Below are 23646 nucleotides of genomic sequence, written 5' to 3' on the forward strand. Positions count from 1 at the left end.
TGGAGGGATATATCAGGAAAATTGGCCTCCTCTCCACGGTGCACAGTCTTGTAGCTGTCCCAGTTTTATGTTCATTTGAGGAACCAGATTGTTATTATGCTGCAAAACTAACCTTGTCATAAACTAGTTTACACACACACATACACACACACCCCTCAAGTACATAACGACATCAGCATGAGCAAGAAACACTGCTTTTTTAAACCTAAATTTGCTTTCGTTACTTGTGTACTGGCTTAAAAATCAAATGACTATAAAAAGATAAACATGGTAAGTCTTACTCCCAGCCCTGTTCCCTACATCTTGACCATAATCATTTTTAATAATTGCAAGAATATTTAGAAAATAAATTGGGCATTGAAGATGGGAACTAATAATTATGATTTGAATTCTTTTCTAATTTGATAGCAGATGCAAAAAAAAATAGCAGATGCATTTTTCAGTGGTGAAGTGTAAGCAGCAAATTAACCAAGGACCTAGTGCCTGACTGTAACCACCAGGCACCCCTTCTGCTTCATGCAGTCTTTTCACCTCCTTTCCCTCTACCAATAGACAATTAATTGAGTTTTACCATATTTGTTTCCTGTTTCCCCATTGGTACAATTTTCTTCTGGAAAGTGATTTTTCCTCTCAAAAAGTGAGGTAAGAAAATCAGTGGGAAAAGTTCCTGGTAAAAACTTGTCAAATAAGTTAAGGTTTTAAAGAGGCAAAGCCAAGGAGAGCTCATCCTTTTATTTCTCACCCATCATTCAAATTATGGGTGTGCAGCAGCAGTCTAGCTGAGCGGGATTAGTAAGGCAGGAGAAGAGGGACAGTGGTGGTGGGGCGGGAGGAAGGTAAACGGAAACACAGGAAAGATCTAGGAAGCAAAGCTTTGGCTAGAGGTAAATATATTAATTAATCAAAATAGAGATATTGGCCTATGTACATATATTTATATGGCAATACGTTGAGGAAGTGGATGGACTTTGGGCCTCTGCTCAAGCCCTCCCTCAACCCAAAACGCTTCGTTCCAACAACCTGGCATTCTGTGATGTTCACCTTCCCGACACAATCGCTGAAGACAAAATGTGTGCATAAGCAAATGTGATAAGGAAAGCTGATAATGTCTGGCTATCAAAAGATTATAGCATCTAGGGTCTTAGGGGCTTGAAGTTAAATAAGTGGCCATCTAGCAGAGAACCAGAAAGCCCACCATGGAAGAAGCACACCAGCCTATGTGATCATGAGACGTGTCGATGGGATCAGGTAACAGGCATCAGAAGACCCAAAACAACAACAAAATCATATTGTTGAGAACAAGGGGGGTCGGATCAGAGACTCAAAACCCATCTGTAGACTATAGGACATCCTCTTACAATGAGTCACAAGGAAGGGATGAGCCAACCAGGGCGCTGTATAGCACCAATGACGCACAGAATATTCCTCTGGTTCTTTGAGGCTTCCTCACCACCCCCCTCTATCATGACCGCAGTCCTGCCTTTCAGTTCTGCCTAGACTGACGCATGTTCACTGGTACAGATAAGAGCTCACAACACACAGAATCCAGGTCAGATAAACCCCTCAGGAGCAGAAATAGGAGTAGTGATACCAGGAGGGTAGGGGGAAGGGTAGGGGGAACCAGTTGCAATGATTGTCACATACTGCCCCCCCAGGGCGGGGGTGGGTGGGCTTTGGGGGTGGGGAAGAGATGAACAACAGAAACATGGATGAAGGGAGACGGCAGTCGGTGTAAGATGTGAAAATAACAATAATTTATAATTTATCAAGGGGTTACAAGGGTGGAAGGGTGGGGAGGGAAGGAAAAAAGAGCTGATAACAAGGGCTCAAATAGAAAGTAAATGTTTAGAAAACGATGATGGCAATGTATGTACAAATGTGCTTGATGCAATTGATGTATGGATTGTTATAAGAGCGGTAAGAGGCCCCAATAAAATGATCTTGAAAAAAATTATGGATGCGCAAGTTTTAGAAGTAACTTTGTCTTTCAATATTTTGTTTTATTTTGAAAGAAAAATTGCCCATCCTTAAATTAACAATCATTTTACAATGATTGCTAACAATTAATTTAGCACTTTTCCTGAGAATATTTTATTAAACAAAAGCTTTTGTGAGGTAGACACAACTACCCTTTGTAAATTTAGCTGTTGATATGGTTTTAGAGAAATCTTAGTAGTCTTTTTTTACTGTGTATATTACTTACATCTTGAGAAATAGGAGGAAGTTAGAAAAATTTGAAAGCCTTTATTGTAAGAATTTTTGAACCTTGCCCCCACTGTACCTTGAGATATTGGATGGCTTGCGTTAGAATTTGGTCCTGCTATGGGTCTCCACCACTGGAGTTCAGGCTGGGTAAAGGCAATAACTGACTGAGATGCCTTGCAAAGAAGAGTGCTGTCCATCATCAGAGAGAAATAATGGTTAACGCCTGTAATCCTGAAACACTGTCATGTGTTTAATGTCATAGGTCTAATGGTTGATTTCTATTTAGTTTTGAAAAAGGGTTGTGTATGATCCTTTCATCTTTTATTTTAGCTACTTAATACAATGAGTTTGTGATAGCTAATTTACTCATCTACACCTTTTTATCTGTTTAAGTGCTAGGCTGCGAACCATAAGGTTGTGGTTCATATCCACTCAAAGACACCTTGGAACAAAGACCTGAAAGGTCGCAGGCACTGGAAACCCTTTCAAAGCGTCCTTGTTCTCAGAAACAGGGGGTTGTCCTTGACTATACAGTAACTTGTGCTTGATTTTTTTTTTTAATTACTCCTAAAGAAAGAAAGTAAAAAATATCAAATAAATTGTTGTTTTCTTTCTAAGTGCTATTTTAGTTGTAATATTTGATTGTGCATACATAGGTAATATATGTTTATAATTTGGAAAGTATACTTAATTTGAGAGACTTTGTCTCATCTTAAGAATTAAAAATTTTTTATTTTACTGCCCAATCTATTCTTCTCAGATTTTTCTTCTTTGAAAACAGTGATTTGGGATGGGAATGTGGTCAGGAGAGGGCAACGATGAAACATACAACTTTCCTCTAGTCGCTAAATGCTCCCCCCCACCCCACTCCCCACTATCATGATCCCAATTCTACCTTACAAATCTGGTTAGACCAGAGGATGTACACTGGTACAGATAGGAACTGGAAACACAGGGAATCCAGGATGGATGATCCCTTCAGGACCAGTGGTGAGAGTGGTGATACCAGGAGGGTGGAGGGAGGGTGACGTAGAAAGAGGGGACCGATTACAAGGATCTACATATAACCTCCTCCCTGGGGCATGGACAACAGAAAAGTGGGTGAAAGTGGGTGAAGAGAGACGTTGGACACTGTAAGATAATGATAATAATAATTTATAAATTGTCAAGGGTTCATGAAGGAGGGGGGAGTGGGGAGGTAGGGGGAAAGTGAGGAGCTGATACCAAAGGCTCAAGCAGAAAGCAAACGTTTTGAGAATGATGATGGCAACAAATGTGCTGGACACAATGGATGGATGGATGGATTGTGGTAAGAGTTGTACGAGCCCCCAATCAAATGATTAAACAACAAAAGGAAGGACTGGCTTTGGCAGGGGAAGTGTTGGTAGCAGAAGGGGGTCAGTTTATTAGAAAGCGAAAGAGGGGTCTTCACTCCCATATCTTGTTGTTAGAGCTGGGGTGCAGTCTTTCTTGTCTCTGTCAGCAGTTCTTGGCTGTCTGTAGGGGAGCTCAGTGCTATCTTACAGGTGTTCCTGAGGCCTAAGTCGACATTTAAATTTAGGAGTATTTCATTTCCTAGAAAAACGTTTTAAAAAATGGGGATTTTAAGGTTGTCTTTTCTACCTTTTGGAATGTGGAAGAAAGTACCAACATATTCAAATTTGTTCATTAAAAATTGAGCTCAGTTTTATGGTAAAAGGGAATAGGGGAGGGGGGGAACCACATCCCTGCCAGGTCTTCAGATCTCATGACAAGACCTGGTCTTTTTAGACTTACTCTAAAAATAACATACCCGATAAGAGTTCAGAGGAGTCGTCCTTCTCATTTAAAAAATAAACGTTTTTAAGAAAAAATGTATACTCAATTGAAAGCCACCTGCTTTGGTAAAGAGTTTCAGTCTTGGAAATCCGCCATGAGTTGGGGTTGACATGTTGGCTGTGGGTTTTGGTATTCCTAGGTTCTATCAAATCCAGTGTGGACTCCTTACACTTAGAAGTAGTGCATTCTTTCACAGTGGTAAACACTACCATTTAATGGAAATGTCTGGAAGAGTCTTAGGACACCAACATACTTGCTCCCGCCATTTTTCAAACAGATGCCATTCAAACGTCTCGTCTTTAAGCTATTTTTCAATAGCCTTGTCTTAGTTATCTCACTCACTGTCTTCCAGTCCAGGGCCTCTCAGAGCAGCCCTGTCGAACAGGGTAGAACTGTCCCGATGGGTTTCCCAGACTAATTCCTTACTGGAGTAGACAGCCCTGTCTTTCTCCCGCAGCTTAGTTATCCCGTGATGCTATAATAGAAATACCACACGGGAATGTTATTAACAAACAAAGCTATTTTCTCAAAGTTTGAGAGACTAGAAGCTCAAATTCAGGGTGCTAGCTCTAGGGAAAGGGTTTTTGGTTTGGGGAGAAGGTTTTTAATCTATTTTGGGGCTCTGTTTCTTCTACTTAAAAAGATCATTTTATTGGGGGCTTGTTTAGCTCTTATCACAATCCATACGCCCATCCATTGTACCAAGTACATTTTTACATTTGTTGCCATCATCATTTTCAAAACATTTTCTTTCTACTTGAGCCCTTGGTGTCAGCTCCTCATTTTTTTCCCCTCCCTCCGTCATGAACCCCTAGTAATTTATAAATTATTATTATTTTTATGTCTTACATTGACTGCTGTCTCCCTTCACCCACTTTTCTGTTCCCCGTCGCCCTGGGAGGAGGTTATATGTGGATCATTGTGATCAGTCCCCCTTTTCTCCCCCACCTTCTCCTTGCCCTCCAGGTATCACTGCTCTCATTATTGGTCCAGAGAGGGTTATCTGTCTGGATTCTCTGTGTTACCAGCTCTTACCTGAATCCCTATCTGAATCCCTGAATCTCTAGTCTAGCTGGATTTGTAAGGTAGAATTGGGGTCATGATAGCGGGGGCAGGGAGCTTTAAAGAACTAGAGGAAACTTGTATGTTTCATCAGTGTTATACCGCACCCTGACTGGCTCGCCTTTTCCTTGTGACCCTTCTGTAAGGGGATGTCCAATTGTCTACAGATGGACTTTGGTTCTCCACTCTGCACTCTTCCCTCTTTCACATGGATATGATTGTTTTGGGTCTTTTGATGCCTGATACCTGATCCCGTTGACACCTCATGATCACACAGGCTGGTGTGCTGCTTCCATGTGGGCTTAGTTGCATCCCTGCTAGATGGCTGCTTGTTTAATGTAAAGCCTTAAGACCCCAGTCGCTATATCTTGTAATTGCCGGGCACCTTCAGCTTTCCTCACCACATTTGCTTATGCTCCCATTTTGTCTTCAGCAATCGTGTCAGAAAGCTGAGCATCACGGAATGCCAGTTTATTAAAACAAAGCATTCTTGTGTTTGAGGGAGTACCTGAGTAGAAGGCCACTGTTTGTTGACCTTGTAGATTTCATGTGCTATGGAATTTATCTTCCCCCATATTGGTTTGCTTACTTCTTTGTTTGTGCAATTTTCTGTCTTTATATCTCAAAAGAGTTTGATTTAAAACCCAATAACAATCTACGCTAATATTGCCTGACTGAAATAACAAGGCAATCCATTCCCAAGTGGGATTATAGCCAAAGGCACATAGGGTTTAGGATTTTCAACCTATTTTGGTGGGGAAGGGGGTGGGTGGGGTGGAGACGACAATGACTCTGACACACTGTTTGATCCATAGCACTACAGTATTTCAGAAAGAATTTTAAGGTGGTCCTTTCAGTGATTATTGTAGCTTCTCTAAAAATTAAACTCTGAATTCAAAGCTATTGAAACTTTTGTTAGCTCATTGAACTTCTCTAATTTAAGATGCTATTTCAGTCCAGGTTTGTCAGTGATTGTTTTTGGAGCAAATGAGTATCCATCTTAATTGTAACTTCACGGTATTGTCATATCTCCCACTCAGGAGTAAATTACTCACTTCCTGAGAACCACCTTCTTTCCTCTCAGTGGGGTGACCATTTGATCTTTATAAGGGAGAGGAAAGAAAAAGACATATTTCTGAGGTTACTAAATAGAGCAAAGCCAACTTTCTCCTGTGTTTCAGATCATTTAGAGGCACTGGAGAATAAAAGCACCATTTAGGCTCATGGAGATTGTAAATTTGATTTCTTGAGCTTCTTTTCTGGGCAGAATTCATCAAAACCAACATTAACAAGGCAGAGATTTTCTGACTGTTATCAAAGGTTTTGGAGTGTTGGTGACTCTCTTAGGTTAAAGGAAAACACACCAACAATTTCTGACTTCCGCTCACAGAAAATAAAGATAGTTGGAGTCAACAAATCTGAGGTCAGATTGGATTATAGGACTTACCAGGTCTGCAAGTTTTTGATCCCTTATTTCTCAATTCGTAAAATTAAATTGCATTTACATTTGAGGTTTAATGAGCTAACCAAGGGGATAATGCCTAAAATAGAACTGGACATATAGAATATTCTCAATTAAACTTGGTTTCCTAACTAGTTAGCATACAGTAAATACTTTCTGACCTTTATTTCTGATTTTGAATTTAGGTCTTTTAAATCTAATAAATATCAGTTGGTTTTCTCACTGAAAATTTAAATGCTTTAGGGAAATGGCTATTAATAGGTCTTAAATAATTCCAAAAATTGACCTAAGTTCTGCTCTCTATCTGTGCACATACATACCTAAATAAGAACTTGTGATTTTTTAAATCTATGCCTGAGAAGACCCTGAAGACTCACCAAGTTGATCCTCCTAAGTTGGAAGTTTCCTGAGTTGCTCTTGAAAAGGATATTGATTTGGGCCTTCATAATTTAGAATTAAATGAAAAGTAATTGGACTAACGTTGACCTTTCCACTGTATTTCTTTTCTTTTCCCCCTTCTCCTAGTAACTCAGGTCGCCTCCCTTCAGTGCTATGGCTAAGAATTATTTGCTGTTTTAGGCTCTTAGCGGCACCGCAGACCTTGCATCTGTCTGTCCAGATGGGGGATCCTAAAGCTGGGAGTCCTGTAATGATTCTTGAACAGGGCGGAGAAGCCGAGTAAGGGTGCTGAGTAGGCCTAACTCGGGGTGCTTCAGGAACCTTGGTGGTGGTTCCGACCAGCCCAGAGGGATCTATCTCCTGGCTCTAGTGTGCTCCGTAGGGTTGCTGCAGTGGGTTTGGTTCAGTCCCTTTGGTTCAAGACAGCTCCTCACGTTTCTGCTCAATTGTCTGAATGAATTGTGAGGATGCTATGGTGCCCCCGTGTGGAACAGTGATGGCACAACACCTTTAATGAGCCCCGTCCTGCGGGGTCTGGGAAAGAGAAGGATTTATAAAGCATTGTCTAGCATTTCAGACATTCCAGGCTATGATGGATTGGATTTTGTCAGAATCAGTTCTCTAGAACAAAAGAGATGCGCTGACTTTAAAAGGTTCAAAGGCTTTGACTTTAAAAGTTAAAGATACTTATAAGACGGGCAGTCTTTCAATTCTGATAAGAGTCTGTTTTTTCAGCTTGTTATATGAGGGGGCTTAAAAACTTCATGGAAATATCCCACTATTTTTTAGTGAAGCTTTTGTCCCTTCTTGCCTTGGATGACAAAGGCTTTGTAGTAATTATCATGAATCCTGATTGCAGTAGCAACCTGGAACCTGCTTAATGTATCCTCTTTTTCTAGGTTTAGGAATGGCACGAGAATTCCACGAAGAAGGCAGGGAAGGCCAGAACAGCTCTTTTTTTCTTGTATTAAATTTAGCGATTTAGTTGTAGCATTGAAATTAAATTGCCAAATTAACATTGTCAATTTTTTCCAACCACTAATTCTGAGTTTTCCACATTCGTTAAATAGAGTGGAACATCATCCAATGTGTGTGTTGTGTGTGTTTCAAAACAAGATGTAAACAAAAAAAGAAGTAAAAGAATTGTAATTCGTGGCACCACATACTAATGAGACTTTCCCCAAAGCTAGAAGGACTTTGGCAGGGCCTCCGGCAGTGGAAAGGCTGATAACGAGGCATGTGACGACAGGTCTGGATTCATGAAACATTGTCTGGCTTGGGTGATTTTAACAGTTTCTGTAGTAGTAATCGGGACATCAAGAAACAGAATAGAATTAACCAAAGATTTGCATGCAAGCGGATGCATTTTGACAGAAATGAGAGTTGTGATGTGATGAGAATATCTTCAAGGCTCTATTGCAGGACTAGTGACTGTTAATGCTGTGACTCACTTTGCATCATGGTATCACAATTTTGACAAAACCAGTCACTGGGAGAATTTCTTTTGAAGGACACGGAAGCCATGAAGCGAGCATTGGCCTCCATAGACTCCAAACTGAACCAGGCCAAAGGCTGGCTGCGGGACCCCAGTGCCTCTCCAGGTAATCCTCATGATTTATACAGCACCAGTGACAAAACCAGGCAAACGAAATAAAAGCCGGAAAAGGAAGGGATTGATTATTTTATCATCTCATAATCCTGTGATAAATACTTTAACATTTTGGAGCATACCCCAGACCCCATTTTCTGATACTTTTAGCTTGTGCAGCATTGCTGGGCCTTAAAATGACTGGAAGGCATAGACTGTATGATCTTTCATCATGGAGGAAGAAGCCAAGCTGAGCTGGGCATTCTTTGTAAGCATAGTGGTTCATAAAGATAACTCCTTTGAATCGAAGCTTCCCTCTTCTCATTCCCATTGGGCAGGCTTCCATTTATGCCAATGAAGTACTTAATTAAGCAGATTAAATGATGATACCTATAAGGATTGGAAAGCAAAGTTGACTGTGTACAGATAATCCCCAAATGGCTTATTGAACTCGGCTTATAGATTTTCTCATCTAATATTCATTCATCATTCGATTAATATTTGAATGAGTGTAAAAGGGTTGGAGGTGCTAAGTACCATGAAATTATTAGAGTCTATTTCCATCATCTATCATTTTACCACAAGATGCTTAGACTTGTCAGTTAGATAGGGTTCCCAGGGTCTTTCTTAGCAGCGTCTGTGGTTGAAACCTCACCCTGTGTTCGTCAGGGCTCGGTTTGGCTGTGAGCTATCAGATGTCCTGCTTTCTGTTCACTCTCTTGTTTAAAATCCTGTGTTCCTTCATAATGGAACCTGTAAAGTACCCTCTCTAAATAATGAACCTGTCAGCAAGGTAGACATGGAATCTCTCTTTTCCTTTTAGGAGATGCTGGTGAGCAGGCCATCAGACAGATCTTAGATGAAGCTGGGAAAGTCGGTGAACTGTGTGCCGGCAAAGAGCGCCGAGAGATCCTGGGCACCTGCAAAATGCTAGGGCAGATGACCGATCAGGTGGCCGACCTCCGAGCCAGGTAAAGCAACCCTGCTCTTACGGAGCCACTGCCGATAACATGCAGGGTCTCATTCCTAACGGGGTGATTTAGAAAACAAGTCTCTGGCAATCTTACTGAATTGTCCTTTCAGTGAGTAGATAATATTTTATGAATTCGTTTGAGATAGAGGTAAACTTTTCCTTCGCTGAAAGTGCTAAGATGTGAAAATACTGTGTAATGAACTTGAAAGTTTTTCACTTTCTAGCTGTGTTGTTCGGTGCCATCCGGATGGTTGACTCACAGCAACTGTTTGCACAACAAAAAGAAGCACCGCCCAGTGCTGTGCCAGCCTCACCATTGTTGTTCTGTTTGAACTAAGGGGACCAGACCGTCCCGTTTTTTGGCGTTTTTAAAAAGTCCCGATTTTTGGAAAGAATGCATGACAAGCTAGGGAACGATCTATTTGGTCCATATTGACCAAATTTTTAATCAAGAATCCCCCCCACCCCACCCACGGTCAGTGGTATCCCGCTTTAAATCTGGTCACCTTAGTTTGAACCCATTGTGGGAGCCACCATGCCAGTCTGTCCTCTTTGTTGCCACCTCCCCACCAAGCAGGATGCCCTCTTTTGAGGGACTGTCTTTCCTGATAACATGTCCAAAATACGTGGGAACAAGTCTCACCATTCTCGCATTTAAAGAGCGTTCTAATGGCTGTACTTGTTCCAAGATCGATCTCCGAATTCTCTGGGCAGTTTCTGGGCTTTCAGTGTTTTTGTCAGTGCCATAACTAGTGTATCGACTCTTCTTTGGCCTTCTGTGCTCAGTGTCCAGCTTTGACACACAGATGAGGTTGTTGAAAATACCATGGCGTGGGGTAGGTGCGCCATAGTCCGCCGAGCAACATCCTTGGTCTTCAAGACTTTAAAGAGGTCTCGTGCAGCAGATGGACCCAAGGCAGTGATGCCCAGCTGGAGGCGTGTGAACAATAGTGGGCAGTGACAGAGTCTAGCCTGGGTAGATAGCTCTAAGGAAAGAGGGGTTAAAAAAAGCGTAAACAGTGAAAACCTGGGATTATTTGATCTGTCAATTTAAGTCAGTTATATGGCTAGCCCCTTCGTTCATGCCCTCTCAGGTACTTTGAGCTTTATTCCATCATTAGACATTTGCGTTCATTGATTCTTTTCCTCCCTTTGCCCTTTTCCAATTCTTGACTTTTGGAACTTTCCCTAACACATTCAATGTGTGTAGCTCGGTATTGAAAAATCTGAGTATAAAATGTTTAGAATCATTTTTCTTTTAAAAAATAAATCACTTTATTGGGGGCTCTTCCAGCTCTTATAACAATCCATACATCACTTGTATCAAGTACATCTATCTATATATATATATATAAAAGTACATTTATATATATGTTGTTATTATCATTTTCTAAATATTTTCTTTCCGCTTGAGCCCTTGGTATCAGCTCCTCTTTTTTCCCTGCCTCCCCCACCCTCTCACCCTTGTGACCTCTTGATAAATTATAAATTATTATTATTGTCATATCTTACACCACCTGCTATCTCCCTTCACCCATGTTTCTGTTGTTCATCCACCCCTTAGGGTGGGGGTAGGGGGCGTTATGCATTGATCATTGCGATCGGTTTTTCCTTAGAATCCATTCTTGGAGTTAATAAATTTCTGAAAGAGTTTGATTTTTATAGAATTTTATGACATGAATATTAATGAAAAAATTTGAAGACTTTAAAATAAACCAGGTTTCATTTTGATTTGAGAATGTTTGAAACACCTTCAAATAATTGGGATGCATAGGGACCCATACAAACAGAGCTGTCTCAAAGTATTGCTCACCATGACACCTGGTGCCAAATGTGTTGACATAGTTGATTTAAGAAATACTAAGATTTTACAGGATTATTAATCTTTTGGCACCAAGATCAGTTTTATAATCTGTTGAAAGCGATTAGCCTCTACCCCAAAAGATATATGCTCACCCAAGAGGATACAGAACTCGAAGCTCTGGAAGTTCCAGGGGCTTCCCGCTAAAGGTTTCTCCCTTAAAGAGAGGAGGAGGAGTGTAAGTAAACACATCCCATTCAGCCCAGTGAGCCTTTTCATCCTGCTGGGAAGCAGTCTCTCTCAGGAGCAGGACAAGAACTGTGCAGCAGGGCACCAAAGGAAGTGCCGTGCCTGTTGGCAGAAATGCAGTGGCGTTTGATTAGAGTCTTCTCATTTTTCAGGGCTGGCTCTTTTCTCCACAGCCTTGACACAGTGTGGTAGACAATTTGCACTTGGCTTCTCAAACACACATTGTATTTGTTCAGAGAAAGATAAACATGCGCAAGACAAGGTCGTTACTGTATGTTAGCGACCATTAGTCTACAAAGGGAAAACGAGGGAATGGTGATGAGCAGCCAGGGGCCTGCATCTGTTCACAGTGAAAAATTGGAAAGCCGTCCCCCTGGAAATCCTTCTTAAATGTGCTCAGCTTTGTAACGTGTTAATTCGGAAAAATCAGTAACCTTTTCTTCATTGATATTCTTTTATTTAGTGAAGTAAGGCTTTTAGTATTTTTGTTTTTTTCACATGAGAATATTTATTCCTCCAATTTTATTGAGAAAGACATTTGGCTCTTTTTTATAAAAAATAATAATCTTTTATCCTTTCAAGAAATACCTCTATCATATATTCTGTAAGTCTTCTATTTTGTCATTACTTTAAATTTTCAGTTTTAGGCTTTTCGTTTTTAAGTATATATTGGTTCCCTATGGGACTCAAACTTTTTATTGAGAAAGCTTTACAACCCGTATAGATTTTTACTTTTTCATGATTGATCTCTTATGTCAGTGTTCCTCATCATGAACTATGAGGTTTGAATGGAAAATGCAAATTAAATCTTAGAGAATATATTTTCCAGAGATTTTCCTTTCCACTAATACATGGTCTCAAGTACAAAAGAAACATATAGTACTTTCTATACCTTTCAATACCTATTAGGGTTCTAGTTTGTACGTACATGGGTTTATTGTAAACAAAACTTATTTAAGCATGTCTCTGCTCTTCGTGGACAGGTGCAGACAAGTTCCCTCAGTAACACACGTGTCTCAGTCTCCTTCAGGTGCCTTTCCCCCCAAAACACAAAGTTTAATCAAAACAATGGGCTCCCAGGGGGATCTGCTGGGCCAGTGAAATTCAAAGTGGAGTGGTCTGATCAGGTTATGGAGAGGTGTTTTTGTTTTTTGTGTTAATTTTTATTTCAAAAGGACAGTCTTTCTAGATGTTCTCGAAGGGCACAGGAAGTTGGTGGGGGCTTTTGAGGACCTCTTAAGAAATGGAAAATTGCATTACTGACACACAGGCCAGGACACGTGCATGGAGGGGTCTTTTTCCCGTTATGACAGCACCCCTGCTTACTCTTCAAGAGCACCCAAGGCCCTGCGTGGGAATGAACATTGGGAAACCTTACCCCATCTCCCCAGCAGCCCTGATGTTGCCCCTTCAGGCTTATTTTTATTCCCCGAACTCAGAGAGCATTGGGAAGGGTCGTGATTTGAGCCCTTCGAGGATGCCACCGCTGTTCGCATGGTGCAAATCAAAAAGCATGGCATTCTCCAGGGAAGGTTAGAGACATGAAAACTCCGCCTCCAGAAACCTCTGGCTCTAGATGGAGGACATGTCAAGGAACAATAGCACATTTTGTTACTTTTGTGTAGTAAAAGTTTCTGTGATTATACACCAAAACTTTTTGACCTCCCTTCCGACCTATAACCAAACCCATTCCTCTTGAGTTGGTTACGACCCTTGGGGACCCCTGTGTGTCTGAGAGGACTGTGCTCCTGGGAGCTTTCAGAAGGTGACCTTTTCTCTGCTTGGAAGTAGATCACTCGGCCTTTCTGCTGAGGAACCTCTGTGTGCACTCAAGCTAACAGCTGTAGCATGTCACTCTGTGCCCCAGCCCTGGATTCCTGTGCAGTGATACTGGTAGAACTCTGTGATGCTGGTTTCTGTACCTCAAGATTGGTCTAGATAAAAAGCAGGTGAACTTAAAAAGAGTAAGTGAATTAATGACAGATTAATATTAGTTAGAGAAATAAAGATTTCTTAGAGCTCACTGTAAAACTGAAAGTTCAGATTAGGATGATCAACTATGCCATTCTACCAATTAATAAAAGTTTCCATGCCCCATCATAGTCCTTAGCAGTCTGGATGGATAAAAATGATCTGAACTTATATAGCACATATTACCTGGCACATCTCTTTCATGGGGAAAACAAGTTTCCTCTGGTTCACCCGAATATTGGTAATGTTGTATACCACTTCTCAGAGGGGAAACTAGGAACTTGATGGAAAACAAGTTTCTTGTGCCCATTTGCTTTTCCTCAGTTAAACTGGCTTGATGTTTCTAGATTGCTTAGGAGTGGAAGATGGCTACTTGCACTTCCTAATGAAAATTATCATTAGAATCAGAACTGTGGTAATGTTGATAATTCCGTAATATAAATTGGCTATCTGTTTGTATGTCTTTATTGCCAACACATTTTCAAGTGTGTGTTTATTATCTTGGTCCTCCAAGGAGCAGCGAGGTGAGCAGGGCAAGGGCAGGTCTTGTTACTCTTTTTCACCTGCTGGAAGACGAGCTCAGTGAGGGGCCAACAGCGTCACGAAGGCGCCCAGGTGCTAGGAGCCAGGATTGGGACAGACCTGCTGGGTCTGCCTTCAAAATCACTGTGTGCTGCCCCCTGAAGCACTTGCAATATTTATTACCAGGAAATAAGATATTCTAATGGGTTGCTTCTAAAGCACACATGACTATGGCAACAGAGCTCTCCATAGCAATAAGATCACACGCACATTTCTCTCCTGGAGTCCCCACCAAGAAGAGAATCATTATTATCAAAATGTGCAGACCTGGTCCTCGTAGTGCTTGTACACTTCTATGAAGGTCATGTGTATTTTAAAAAGCCAAGGAGAAAATCAAGGCTTTGAGTATCTCCTTTGGTTATCTCTGTTTTCTTACGCTTTCCCATATTTACATGGAAAGATAAAAAAAACCAGACCAACGTAAGGCAAGCATGTTAACAGAAATGATATGTACCCTGCCCTTAGGAATCTCTTGCGAGTAAGTATTTGAAAAGTACAGTGTCAGTCTGCATCTGTCTGTTTTGAGTAGAGGACAAGGCTCGTCGCCAGTGGCCATGCAGAAAGCCCAGCAAGTGTCGCAGGGTCTGGATGTGCTCACAGCGAAAGTGGAAAACGCAGCCCGTAAGCTGGAAGCGATGACCGACTCGAAGCAGAGCATCGCCAAGAAGATGGATGCTGCGCAGGTACTGCTGGGATGCTCCGGAGGGCGTGGGAACACGAGAAAGACCGGTGGGCTCATCAGTAGCCTGGGGCCCGCCCGCCCGCCATCTTTGACTGTCATGTACAGGGAAGAAAAAGGAATTTATTTTTGAGACAATAGCTGTGGGTGGATAATAGGTGTTTCTGGGTGATGCCTGATTCTCAGCAGTCACCATGTTACCAACTGCCACAGGTTTAGACGAATGCTTTTTTGGGGGAAGTAATTATGTTGATTTTGAATACTTTGATTAGTTAAAAATGAGAACATTGGGTACCAAGAGAATCTTAGTTTCTGGGACAAATTATAGCATATTAAAACTGTTCCTCATCTCAGAGCACATAACATTTGTTCAAAGAGTTAAACTTTTCTTATTTTAGCCTTCTAGAAGATGATTTTCAAGCATTTCATATAGAAACAGGAATGTTTTTGAGATGACAGAATTAATAAGGTGTGATTTATTCAAAGATGAGACAAATCTTGTGAAGCTATCTTACGCTAAAGAAGGTGAAAACAGATTGTTATTGAAATGATAAGGAATTGGATGGATCTTACTTCAGCCAAGAACCTGTGTAAAACAATAAGGGTCCTCATTCTGAAAATGTTTGACACTGTGCCTTGTCATCCTTTGGAACTATTTCTGGTGGCCTTTTAAAGCTTTGTGAAGTGGGTTTTATTCGTCCATCTCCATTTGTTTCATCTCCTTTTCAATCTGTGTAGAATTGGCTTGCAGATCCAAATGGTGGACCCGAAGGAGAAGAACAAATCCGAGGGGCTTTGACTGAAGCCCGGAAAATAGCAGAATTGTGTGATGATCCTAAAGAAAGAGATGACATTTTGCGTTCCCTGGGAGAAATCGCTGCCCTGACTTCGAAATTGGCGGATCTACGAAGACAGTATGTATTTGCTTCTTTAAATTCCCTGTCAATCAAGCAATCGCCCTCTCATTAACTTAAGCACAATGTACTCCCGAAGGTCCTGTTGGTCCATGGATGGATGATGTTTCTCCCCTCGTTTTCAGGGATTCTGTGTGATATGACTTGATTAGGTATTAACTTTTTAATAAATGGCATAACCGAGACTTACTGATTTATTGTTGGTCATATAGTTTTAAATTAATAGGAAAATGATGCTTATAACTAAATTTTTGATATTTAAGGAGAAAGTTTAAGGTAGGACTTTCTGCCACATCATGTTTGTGTCATATCTGTTCTCCAGACAGATGAAAAATATAACTTTTGTGGCTAATTATGAAAATACAGGTGTGTGTGTGTGTGTTAGTCTTGATACGGCACTTTCTTCCTTCCCAGCAATGTCATTTTTTAAATAGCAATTATAAGAGATCTTTAAATTACAATTCTGGGTGATTATTCCTTTAACAGCTTACTTAACACAGCTGCATCTTTTAAAGATTTCATGGCTCCAGCTTTGGTTATTTGGGAAAAAAGGGTGTTGCTTTCTTTTTGTTGCTGTAGGTGTTGCTATAACTTTTTTCTCTTTAAGAACCTCACAAACAAACAAACAAACAAACAAAAACAACTCCAACATGAAGAAAGGGTACAATACAAAGTAAAAGTTACTTTCTTTCCACATCAATCCTCCAATCCCATTCTCCATGAGGTAGTTAGTTTATTGTGCCAACCTGGCCGATAAACACATGTGGGTTTAATTGATGGGCAGAGAGATAAATCGCTCGGTGAGCCTCGCCTTTCGAATTCTCGGGTCTCTTGCTTTGTGATAGTCGGACCAGGGTGCAGCTGCCTTAGCCAGTTCCCTGCTTCAGCTGGCAAGGCTGACTTCCTGCAAGACATCCCCAAGGAGAAGCCGCATGGACCTACCCCAGTGCACCCAGGTGGGTGCTGGAGCAGCCGAGTGGAGACCCCTGTCAGCACTGAGATGCTTACACGTTCACTGACCTTGCTTTCCTCCTGCAGTCGGCATCACAGTGTGTGTTTTGTGAGATGGAGGACTTTGTGGATTGGTGTTGGACATATGGGTTAATGTTGGACTTGTGGGTTTGGCCAGCACTGGGTTGGGAAGTTTTCTTGATGTGCACTTACGTATCTTATACATATGAATTTCTGTGGATTTGTTTCTCTAATGTACCCAGACTAATACACTCCATGAATAATCAGAGTCAAGTATATTGTGAGATACTACCTTTCATTAAACTTGCATGTTTCCAGTGACGGGCATTTTGAGTTGTTTTAAGTCTTATATTGAGTAAAAGGGCAATGTTGCCTGAGAAAGTAAACTCCTGTGTAGGACTGTGATTTCGTGGAAGCAGAGTAGATATATTTTAGGGAGGAGACTTTGGTGAAGGGGATCAATGTAAATAACAACTCAAATTTTTTTTTGTTTCAGTGATCCCTTTATGAGGGTGATCATCATGCAGGGCCATGTCATAAGAACTAATTGTTCTTAGATTGAGGCTAGAACTAAGTGTGAGCCCTAAATTTATTCATAAATCTATGAGAGAAGATTATCAATCATCCCCCTGGGACATAAGATAATTTTATTAACAGTGTCATTAATTTAGCCAGTGGTATAGAATTTAAAACACCGTTGAGAAAAAGAAATTGTGCTACTCTTATTGAAAGATATGGTTTGTAAATTATATGCCAATAAAATGGTTTTCCTGAAATTAAAAAAAAAAGGAAGCCCCTCGACAAGCTGCACTGACACAGCGGCTGCAGCCGTGGCTCAGACGAGAACCCTTGTGAGGCTGGAGCGGACCTGTCACAGCCCGCGGTTCACAGGGTGCTCTGAGTCGGAACTAACTCAGTGATGCCTATCGACAGCAATACTGTGCACATTCACTAATTAGTATCATTCATTGTGTTTCAACTTCTCCATTGCAATGCCCTCAATGGACAGTCACTTACTGCACTCTCTCCCTGTGTTTCCTTGCCCATGGGTCAGTTCTGCCCTTTTGCTCTTCAGTGGTTGACTGTTCTACCACAGAGGTGAGTTCCATTTGACACCGGAACGGTGGCTCAGGGTCATAGTGTCAGGGACCCCACCTTGGTTTCTTTTAGCATTGTGTTTTGTTCCACATCTGTGCCACACCCCACTCCCGTTTACACAGAACCTTCTCTCTTCTTCTCTCCCTCTCTTTCTTTTAGAGCCCTTATAACAAACAATCTATACATCAGTTATATCAAACACATTTGTACATATGTTGCCGTCATCATTTTCAATACATTTTCTTTCTACTTGAGCCCTTGGTATCAGCTCCTCTTTTTCCCCTCCCTCGTACATGGAACCTTTTAATTTGATCCTTTTCAGAGCAGTTGGTAGTGGTAGCTGGTCCCATGGATTCTTCTGGTCTTAGGGTTGTGGATGTTTGTGTTGTCCTATAGGACATTGGACTAAATGTTCCCATGTGGCTTACTGTTGTCATTCATCTTTTTTCTTTGGGTGGGGAGAGGCCATGGTTGCACCTTAGATGGCTGATCACAGCTTTTAAGGCCAAAGACACTACTCCCCAAGTAGAATGAAGAACATGATAACAGTTTGTATAGCAAGCTCAATCATTGGAGAATCAATACTCTATACCTCCAACCTTGGATGATTTAAATGGAGAAAATGTAAAATGTAAGCATTTAAAAATATAGTGATCTACATAATTGTCTAATTTTGTTAATATTAACTCATAAGTGTTGCCTGTGACTTAAGTTGTTCGCTTTCAGCCTCTCATGTCCTGCGAGACTGACAGCACCCACCTGCATCTTTCTTGTGTGGGGTTTATTGGGCAGCTGTTGTTTTACTGACAGTGCACGCAGCCTTCAGGAAGAAACCTATAAATGGACTAAGTACGCATGTGACACAAATTACTGTTTTTACAGGCTATTGTATGAGGTGCTACAATCTGGAGCTGTGATTTTGTGAAACCTTTTATTTTTAAGTGTCTTACAATTTCATTGACTTTTAAAATGACTGTTACCTATTATTTGTGTTAAGTTGCGTTCTTGGGTTGAGTCTACCTTGTTTCTTCCTTCTTCTGTGCACATTTTTGAAGTGCTTTCTTAGTGGTCACAATGAAACTTTTGGCTTTCTGACTAGGAGAGATTCTTTGTAAGTATATTTCTGGGTTCCTGTGTATTACTTGCAAATTGCTTTTCTTGCAGTATTTCCATGTTCCTGCCAATACAGCATTTTCAGGTGCCTTAAAATGTGTGTACCTGTCAAGGAGCGACTAGGTGGCACAGAGTCAAGAGGGAAATGTACATGCCACTAATTCTGCCCTAAGTATAAAGTGACATAGGAGGGGGTACCCCTAAAAAATGGTATTTTTTTCAAAGCTATGCATTAAAATTTTTTTTTACAAAGCAACCTTATCACTTTGAAAGTACTCACCATTACACTTAATACATTTGTCAAATCTGTGATTCCATTCTTGGAAACATTTTTCAAACTCATCTGTTTGGATGGCTAATAGCACCTCCTTGTTTTTTTCTTCACCTCTTCTACATTGTCAAATCACTGTCCCTTCATGCTTGTCTGCATTCTTGGAAACAAAAAGGAGTCTCATGTAGTGAGGTCAGATGAGTAGGGTGTGTGGGGCAAGAGGGGTATGCTGGGTTTTGCCAAAAACTGGCACACTGATATCGCTGCATGAACAGGTGCATTGTTTGTCATGGTGGCAAAACCAGTCCCCCATCTGCCACAAATCAGGCTTTTTTGTCACACACTGTTATGCAATCTTTTCAGAACCACTCATTAGAAAGCTTGACTAACAATCTGACCTGGTGGGATGAACTCCAAATGCACTATTTTCCACACATCAAAAAACAAATGTTCATTTGTCTGGATCTCTGATTTCACTTGTTGAGCATTTTTTCAGCAAGGTGACGATGACATCTTCCACTGACTTGATTGTTATTTGCTTTCGGGATCGTAAAAATAGCACCGTGTCTTGCCACCATCACAACAGTTTATGCTACATTTTTCACAAACAGGAAACAAAATTTTACAGCCCCACGCTATTAAATCGGCCATCACAAAAACTGAGGTTCGAGCGAAACTGGTTTTACGAAAAAATTCACTGCAACTATGCAGAACCTTTCCAGGCGACGCCACTGGGTGCACTGACTCAGAGCGAGGTGCTTGATGCTCATTTCGCAGGAAAAACACATGCTACGAAAGCTCCGCCCAGTGGTGCCTTTTTCCTTTTTTCCTTTTTGGGGGGTGGGGCGGGTGGGTACCACTTTGTGTGTGTGTAACGTCCTGGTAACAAGCCATGGTCAATATGAAAACCCTCTTTCACCAGCTTCATAATGAAGAAGGTTATAGAACTTAAAAGAACTCTTATGAGTACCAATGTTGGTCATTTTTGGCAGGTAGACTAGTAATTTCATTTTTATAGTGGGGTTGATGATGTTATTCTAGAGATTGCTTTTACATAACTGAATGGACCAAAGATGTAAAGAGTCAGACTCTTTGTATGCTTATATGGTTAGAATCGAAAGTCTTTGGAATAAGATTTTTGGGGCATTTATTTCCCAATTGTGATTTAATTATAGTTGTCTTTTTATTTCTGTGCTTGCATTCTTGAATTTTTTTGGTAGTAAGGAGCTAGCTTAAGCAAAAATGAGGGTCTGTTGAATGATATATTATCTATTGGAACTCAACAACTTGAAGTGTGACCAGGCCTTGTGACAACTGACAGTCCCGTCATCTATCGCCAAGCAATTGTGTGATGTCCTCTGTTTGATTATGTGTGTTGATTTTATGTGGGACTTCTTCATCTGGCTTTGACCTACTAGGGCCTTGGCTTAAATATGGACTGCCGGCTCTGTGCCACCACTGGTAGGTTTTTCAGGACTTTTGAATTATACACCTAGGACCACCTACCTCGGAATTACCTAAGGTTGTTAGAGATACAGATTCTTAGGCCTCCAACCCCCACATATGGAATCAGATTATGCATTTTGATGCTAGGTGTAATATCTGCATTTGAAAATAAGAAGATTCTTGGTGATTTCTGTGCACATTGAACTTTGAGAACCGCTAGCATCGAATGAATGTGGTTCTGCTGCCTTTGAGTTAGGTAATAACCCAGTCCGATTAGCTGTGGCAAGGACTGGCGTTTCTAGGCTATCATTATAAGAATATGTATATAATAAGTTTATATATGTATATATCATAAGTGTATTTATATGAGAGAGAGAGAGAGAGAGAGAGAGAGAGTGTGTGTGTGTGTGTGTGTACATGTAAGTGGGGGCTTTAAAGTCGAGAGTGCCTGGGTTCAGTTCTGACTCCACACAGTAAGTGATGGGGCTTTGAACAAATTAGCCAACCTTTTAATGCCTCGGTTTTGTATTTAAACACAGGGTATTATTGACATTGACCTCGTAGGATTCTTGTGTGGATTAAATGAGTGCATGGAAGAAGAAAGGTGTTTTTGGTGTGGTTTTTTACCAGGAGAGGTTTTGAGTGTTAAATGAGTTCCTACAAGAAACTACCTGCACCTGTACCCGGCAGAATCAGAACTCAGAAGACAGCCTGACTGCTCTTCTGTTATAAATACTGCCAACTCTTGTAGCAACAACAAACATGGCTGCCTGGACCCACATCAGTAGGAAGAGCTATGGGAAACTGTGTTTTTCAGACAGAGCCAACCGAGGGATTCAGCTAACCTAGCCCCTTTGCTGCGTTAAACTGATGTTTAATATCTTAAGTGGGACAGGGCAATCTGAATTTAAATAATTAATCCCTTATTCAAGGTCCAGATAGATAAATATTTCAAGCCCAGTTAGTAATAATGATGGTGCGTCCTAAGCAATTGAGTCATCTAATTGAACATGTGTGTCTATGTGTGACATGATGGTTGTGTTCTTTCTTGACAGAGGGAAAGGAGATTCCCCGGAGGCCCGGGCACTGGCCAAACAAGTGGCCACGGCCCTGCAGAACCTGCAGACCAAAACCAATAGGGCTGTGGCCAACAGCAGACCCACCAAAGCAGCTGTCCACCTGGAGGGCAAGATTGAGCAAGCCCAGCGGTGGATTGATAATCCCACAGTGGACGACCGGGGCGTAGGTAAGGACATCAGAACCTTTAGCCTTAATTTAAACTTGTCTCTCTGAAGAGAAGTAGACTATTCATAGGGATTCTAGACTATCTATAAGTATATGCTGAAAATGTGCTGTAGTCTCTAGAGAGTAAGGCACTTTCCTTTTTCATTGCATGTAACCAGTAAAGCTGCCTTTAATCAAGAAGTAATTAGAGAACGAGTGACTTTGTTTTGAACAAGTAGAAAGTTCTCCTGTTGACATTGAAAGTTGGGACTATTTTCTAGTAGTCCTTCTCTGAATTCTGTGAATTTTAATGATTTTTCTCTTGGTCCAGGTCAGGCTGCCATCCGGGGACTTGTGGCCGAAGGGCATCGTCTAGCTAATGTCATGATGGGGCCCTATCGTCAAGATCTCCTTGCAAAGTGTGATCGAGTGGACCAGTTGACAGCCCAGCTGACTGACCTGGCTGCCAGAGGGGAAGGGGACAGTCCTCAGGCGAGAGCACTTGCGTCTCAGCTCCAAGATTCCTTAAAGGTAGAACTCAGAAGCATATGTCATTACACTATAGGAGGGAGAGGGAGTTTTGAAAAATGTATAATTTTCCCGACTCTAGGGAGATTACCGAGTGTGTCCGAAGATACAAGGCAATCTAGGCTTATTAGGAAAAAACTCAATAGGGGGTGGTAGCAATTACAGCTATTGCTCTATTCTCCTAGTGCTTATACTTTTATCTAGTCAATATTTTCTTAAAATTTAATCCTTTTTGTTTTGTTTTTCAAATTTAAATAATTTTTAAAGAGTAAACAGAAATAACTTTTGAAACTACGGACTTATATATTTTTGCATATTCACTAAAAGAAGCTCATAATTAATAGGGCAAAAACATTTTGCCTATGCAGCACATATGAACATGTCAGGTACCACCAGCCGGGACATGCCACCACCATGAGAAACATTAGACATTTGAGGTGCTAGACCTCCTTGCACAGGTGTAATCACTAAGCCTACTACTGTCAAGTTGATTCCAACTCAAGGTGACCCTCCAGGACAGAGGAGGGGTTTTGAAGTTTTGACTCTCTATGGGAGCAGACTGCCTCATCCTTCCCCGTGGAGCAGTCACTGAGTGTAAGCTGCCAACACCTGTGTTAGCGGCCCACGGTGCCACCAGGGCTCCCTTGTCTAAATCCAGAAAACGTAACTCAGAGGGAACCCTGGTGGTGCAGTTGCTTCAGTGTTGGACTGTTAGCCTCAAGGTCAGCAGTGCAAACCCAACCAGCGGCTCCTTGAGACAAAGATGAGGTGGTCTGCTTCTGTTAAGATTTTCAGTCTCAGAAACCTATATAAGGTTGATAGGGATTAAAATCTTCTATGTGGCAGTGGAAGATAAGAACTGTTCAGTGGCTTCTGAGAATTACACACACACACATACATACATACATATATATATACACATACATACATACATATATATACACACATATGTGTGTCTGTGTAGTTTATCCAATTTTCTAGAAGCTTAATTAAGAAAATTTGGATTAAAAACAAATTGTATTCTTGATTTCGTTCCTCTTAAGATAATAAATTGCTTAGAAATGTGTTGCTACTGTTTCTACCAAACTCCTGACAGGGACAGTGGGCTTTACTGAGCAAGCCCTGCCAGCGTTGGGAATGGTGAGTCTCAGAGCCTACTTTGAGCTCAACCCCCAGGTCCCTAAGAAAGAAAGTAAGATTCCTTGCTTGGCTACAACCGTCTTTAGGAAAATGTAGGTCATGTCTTTCCCCTCCTAGAGGACGCTTACTCGACACTAGCCTGTACTCTGTA

The 23646-nt window shown here is 41.2% G+C and overlaps 1 protein-coding gene across 4 annotated transcripts in view; it reads left to right on the forward strand.

The window, feature by feature from the left end:
• The window catches only part of VCL (vinculin), a 129300-nt gene that overhangs the window by 86125 nt on the left and 19529 nt on the right, over window positions 1-23646 (forward strand). For 2 of the 4 annotated variants that reach the window (XM_045291170.1, XM_045291171.1), the window contains exons 7-12: window positions 8454-8547; window positions 9358-9505; window positions 14640-14793; window positions 15528-15703; window positions 21659-21849; window positions 22159-22358. In XM_045291170.1, coding sequence (XP_045147105.1) covers window positions 8454-8547; window positions 9358-9505; window positions 14640-14793; window positions 15528-15703; window positions 21659-21849; window positions 22159-22358 — 963 coding nt within the window. The remainder of the gene's footprint in view (window positions 1-8453; window positions 8548-9357; window positions 9506-14639; window positions 14794-15527; window positions 15704-21658; window positions 21850-22158; window positions 22359-23646) is intronic. The other 2 variants (XM_004701178.2, XM_004701179.2) reach the window with 1 other exon arrangement.

This window comes from Echinops telfairi, unplaced genomic scaffold (genome assembly GCF_000313985.2).
Source record: "Echinops telfairi isolate 266 unplaced genomic scaffold, ASM31398v2 ScPeMD7_70;HRSCAF=299, whole genome shotgun sequence".
In the NCBI taxonomy this organism is placed as follows: Eukaryota; Metazoa; Chordata; class Mammalia; order Afrosoricida; family Tenrecidae; genus Echinops; species Echinops telfairi.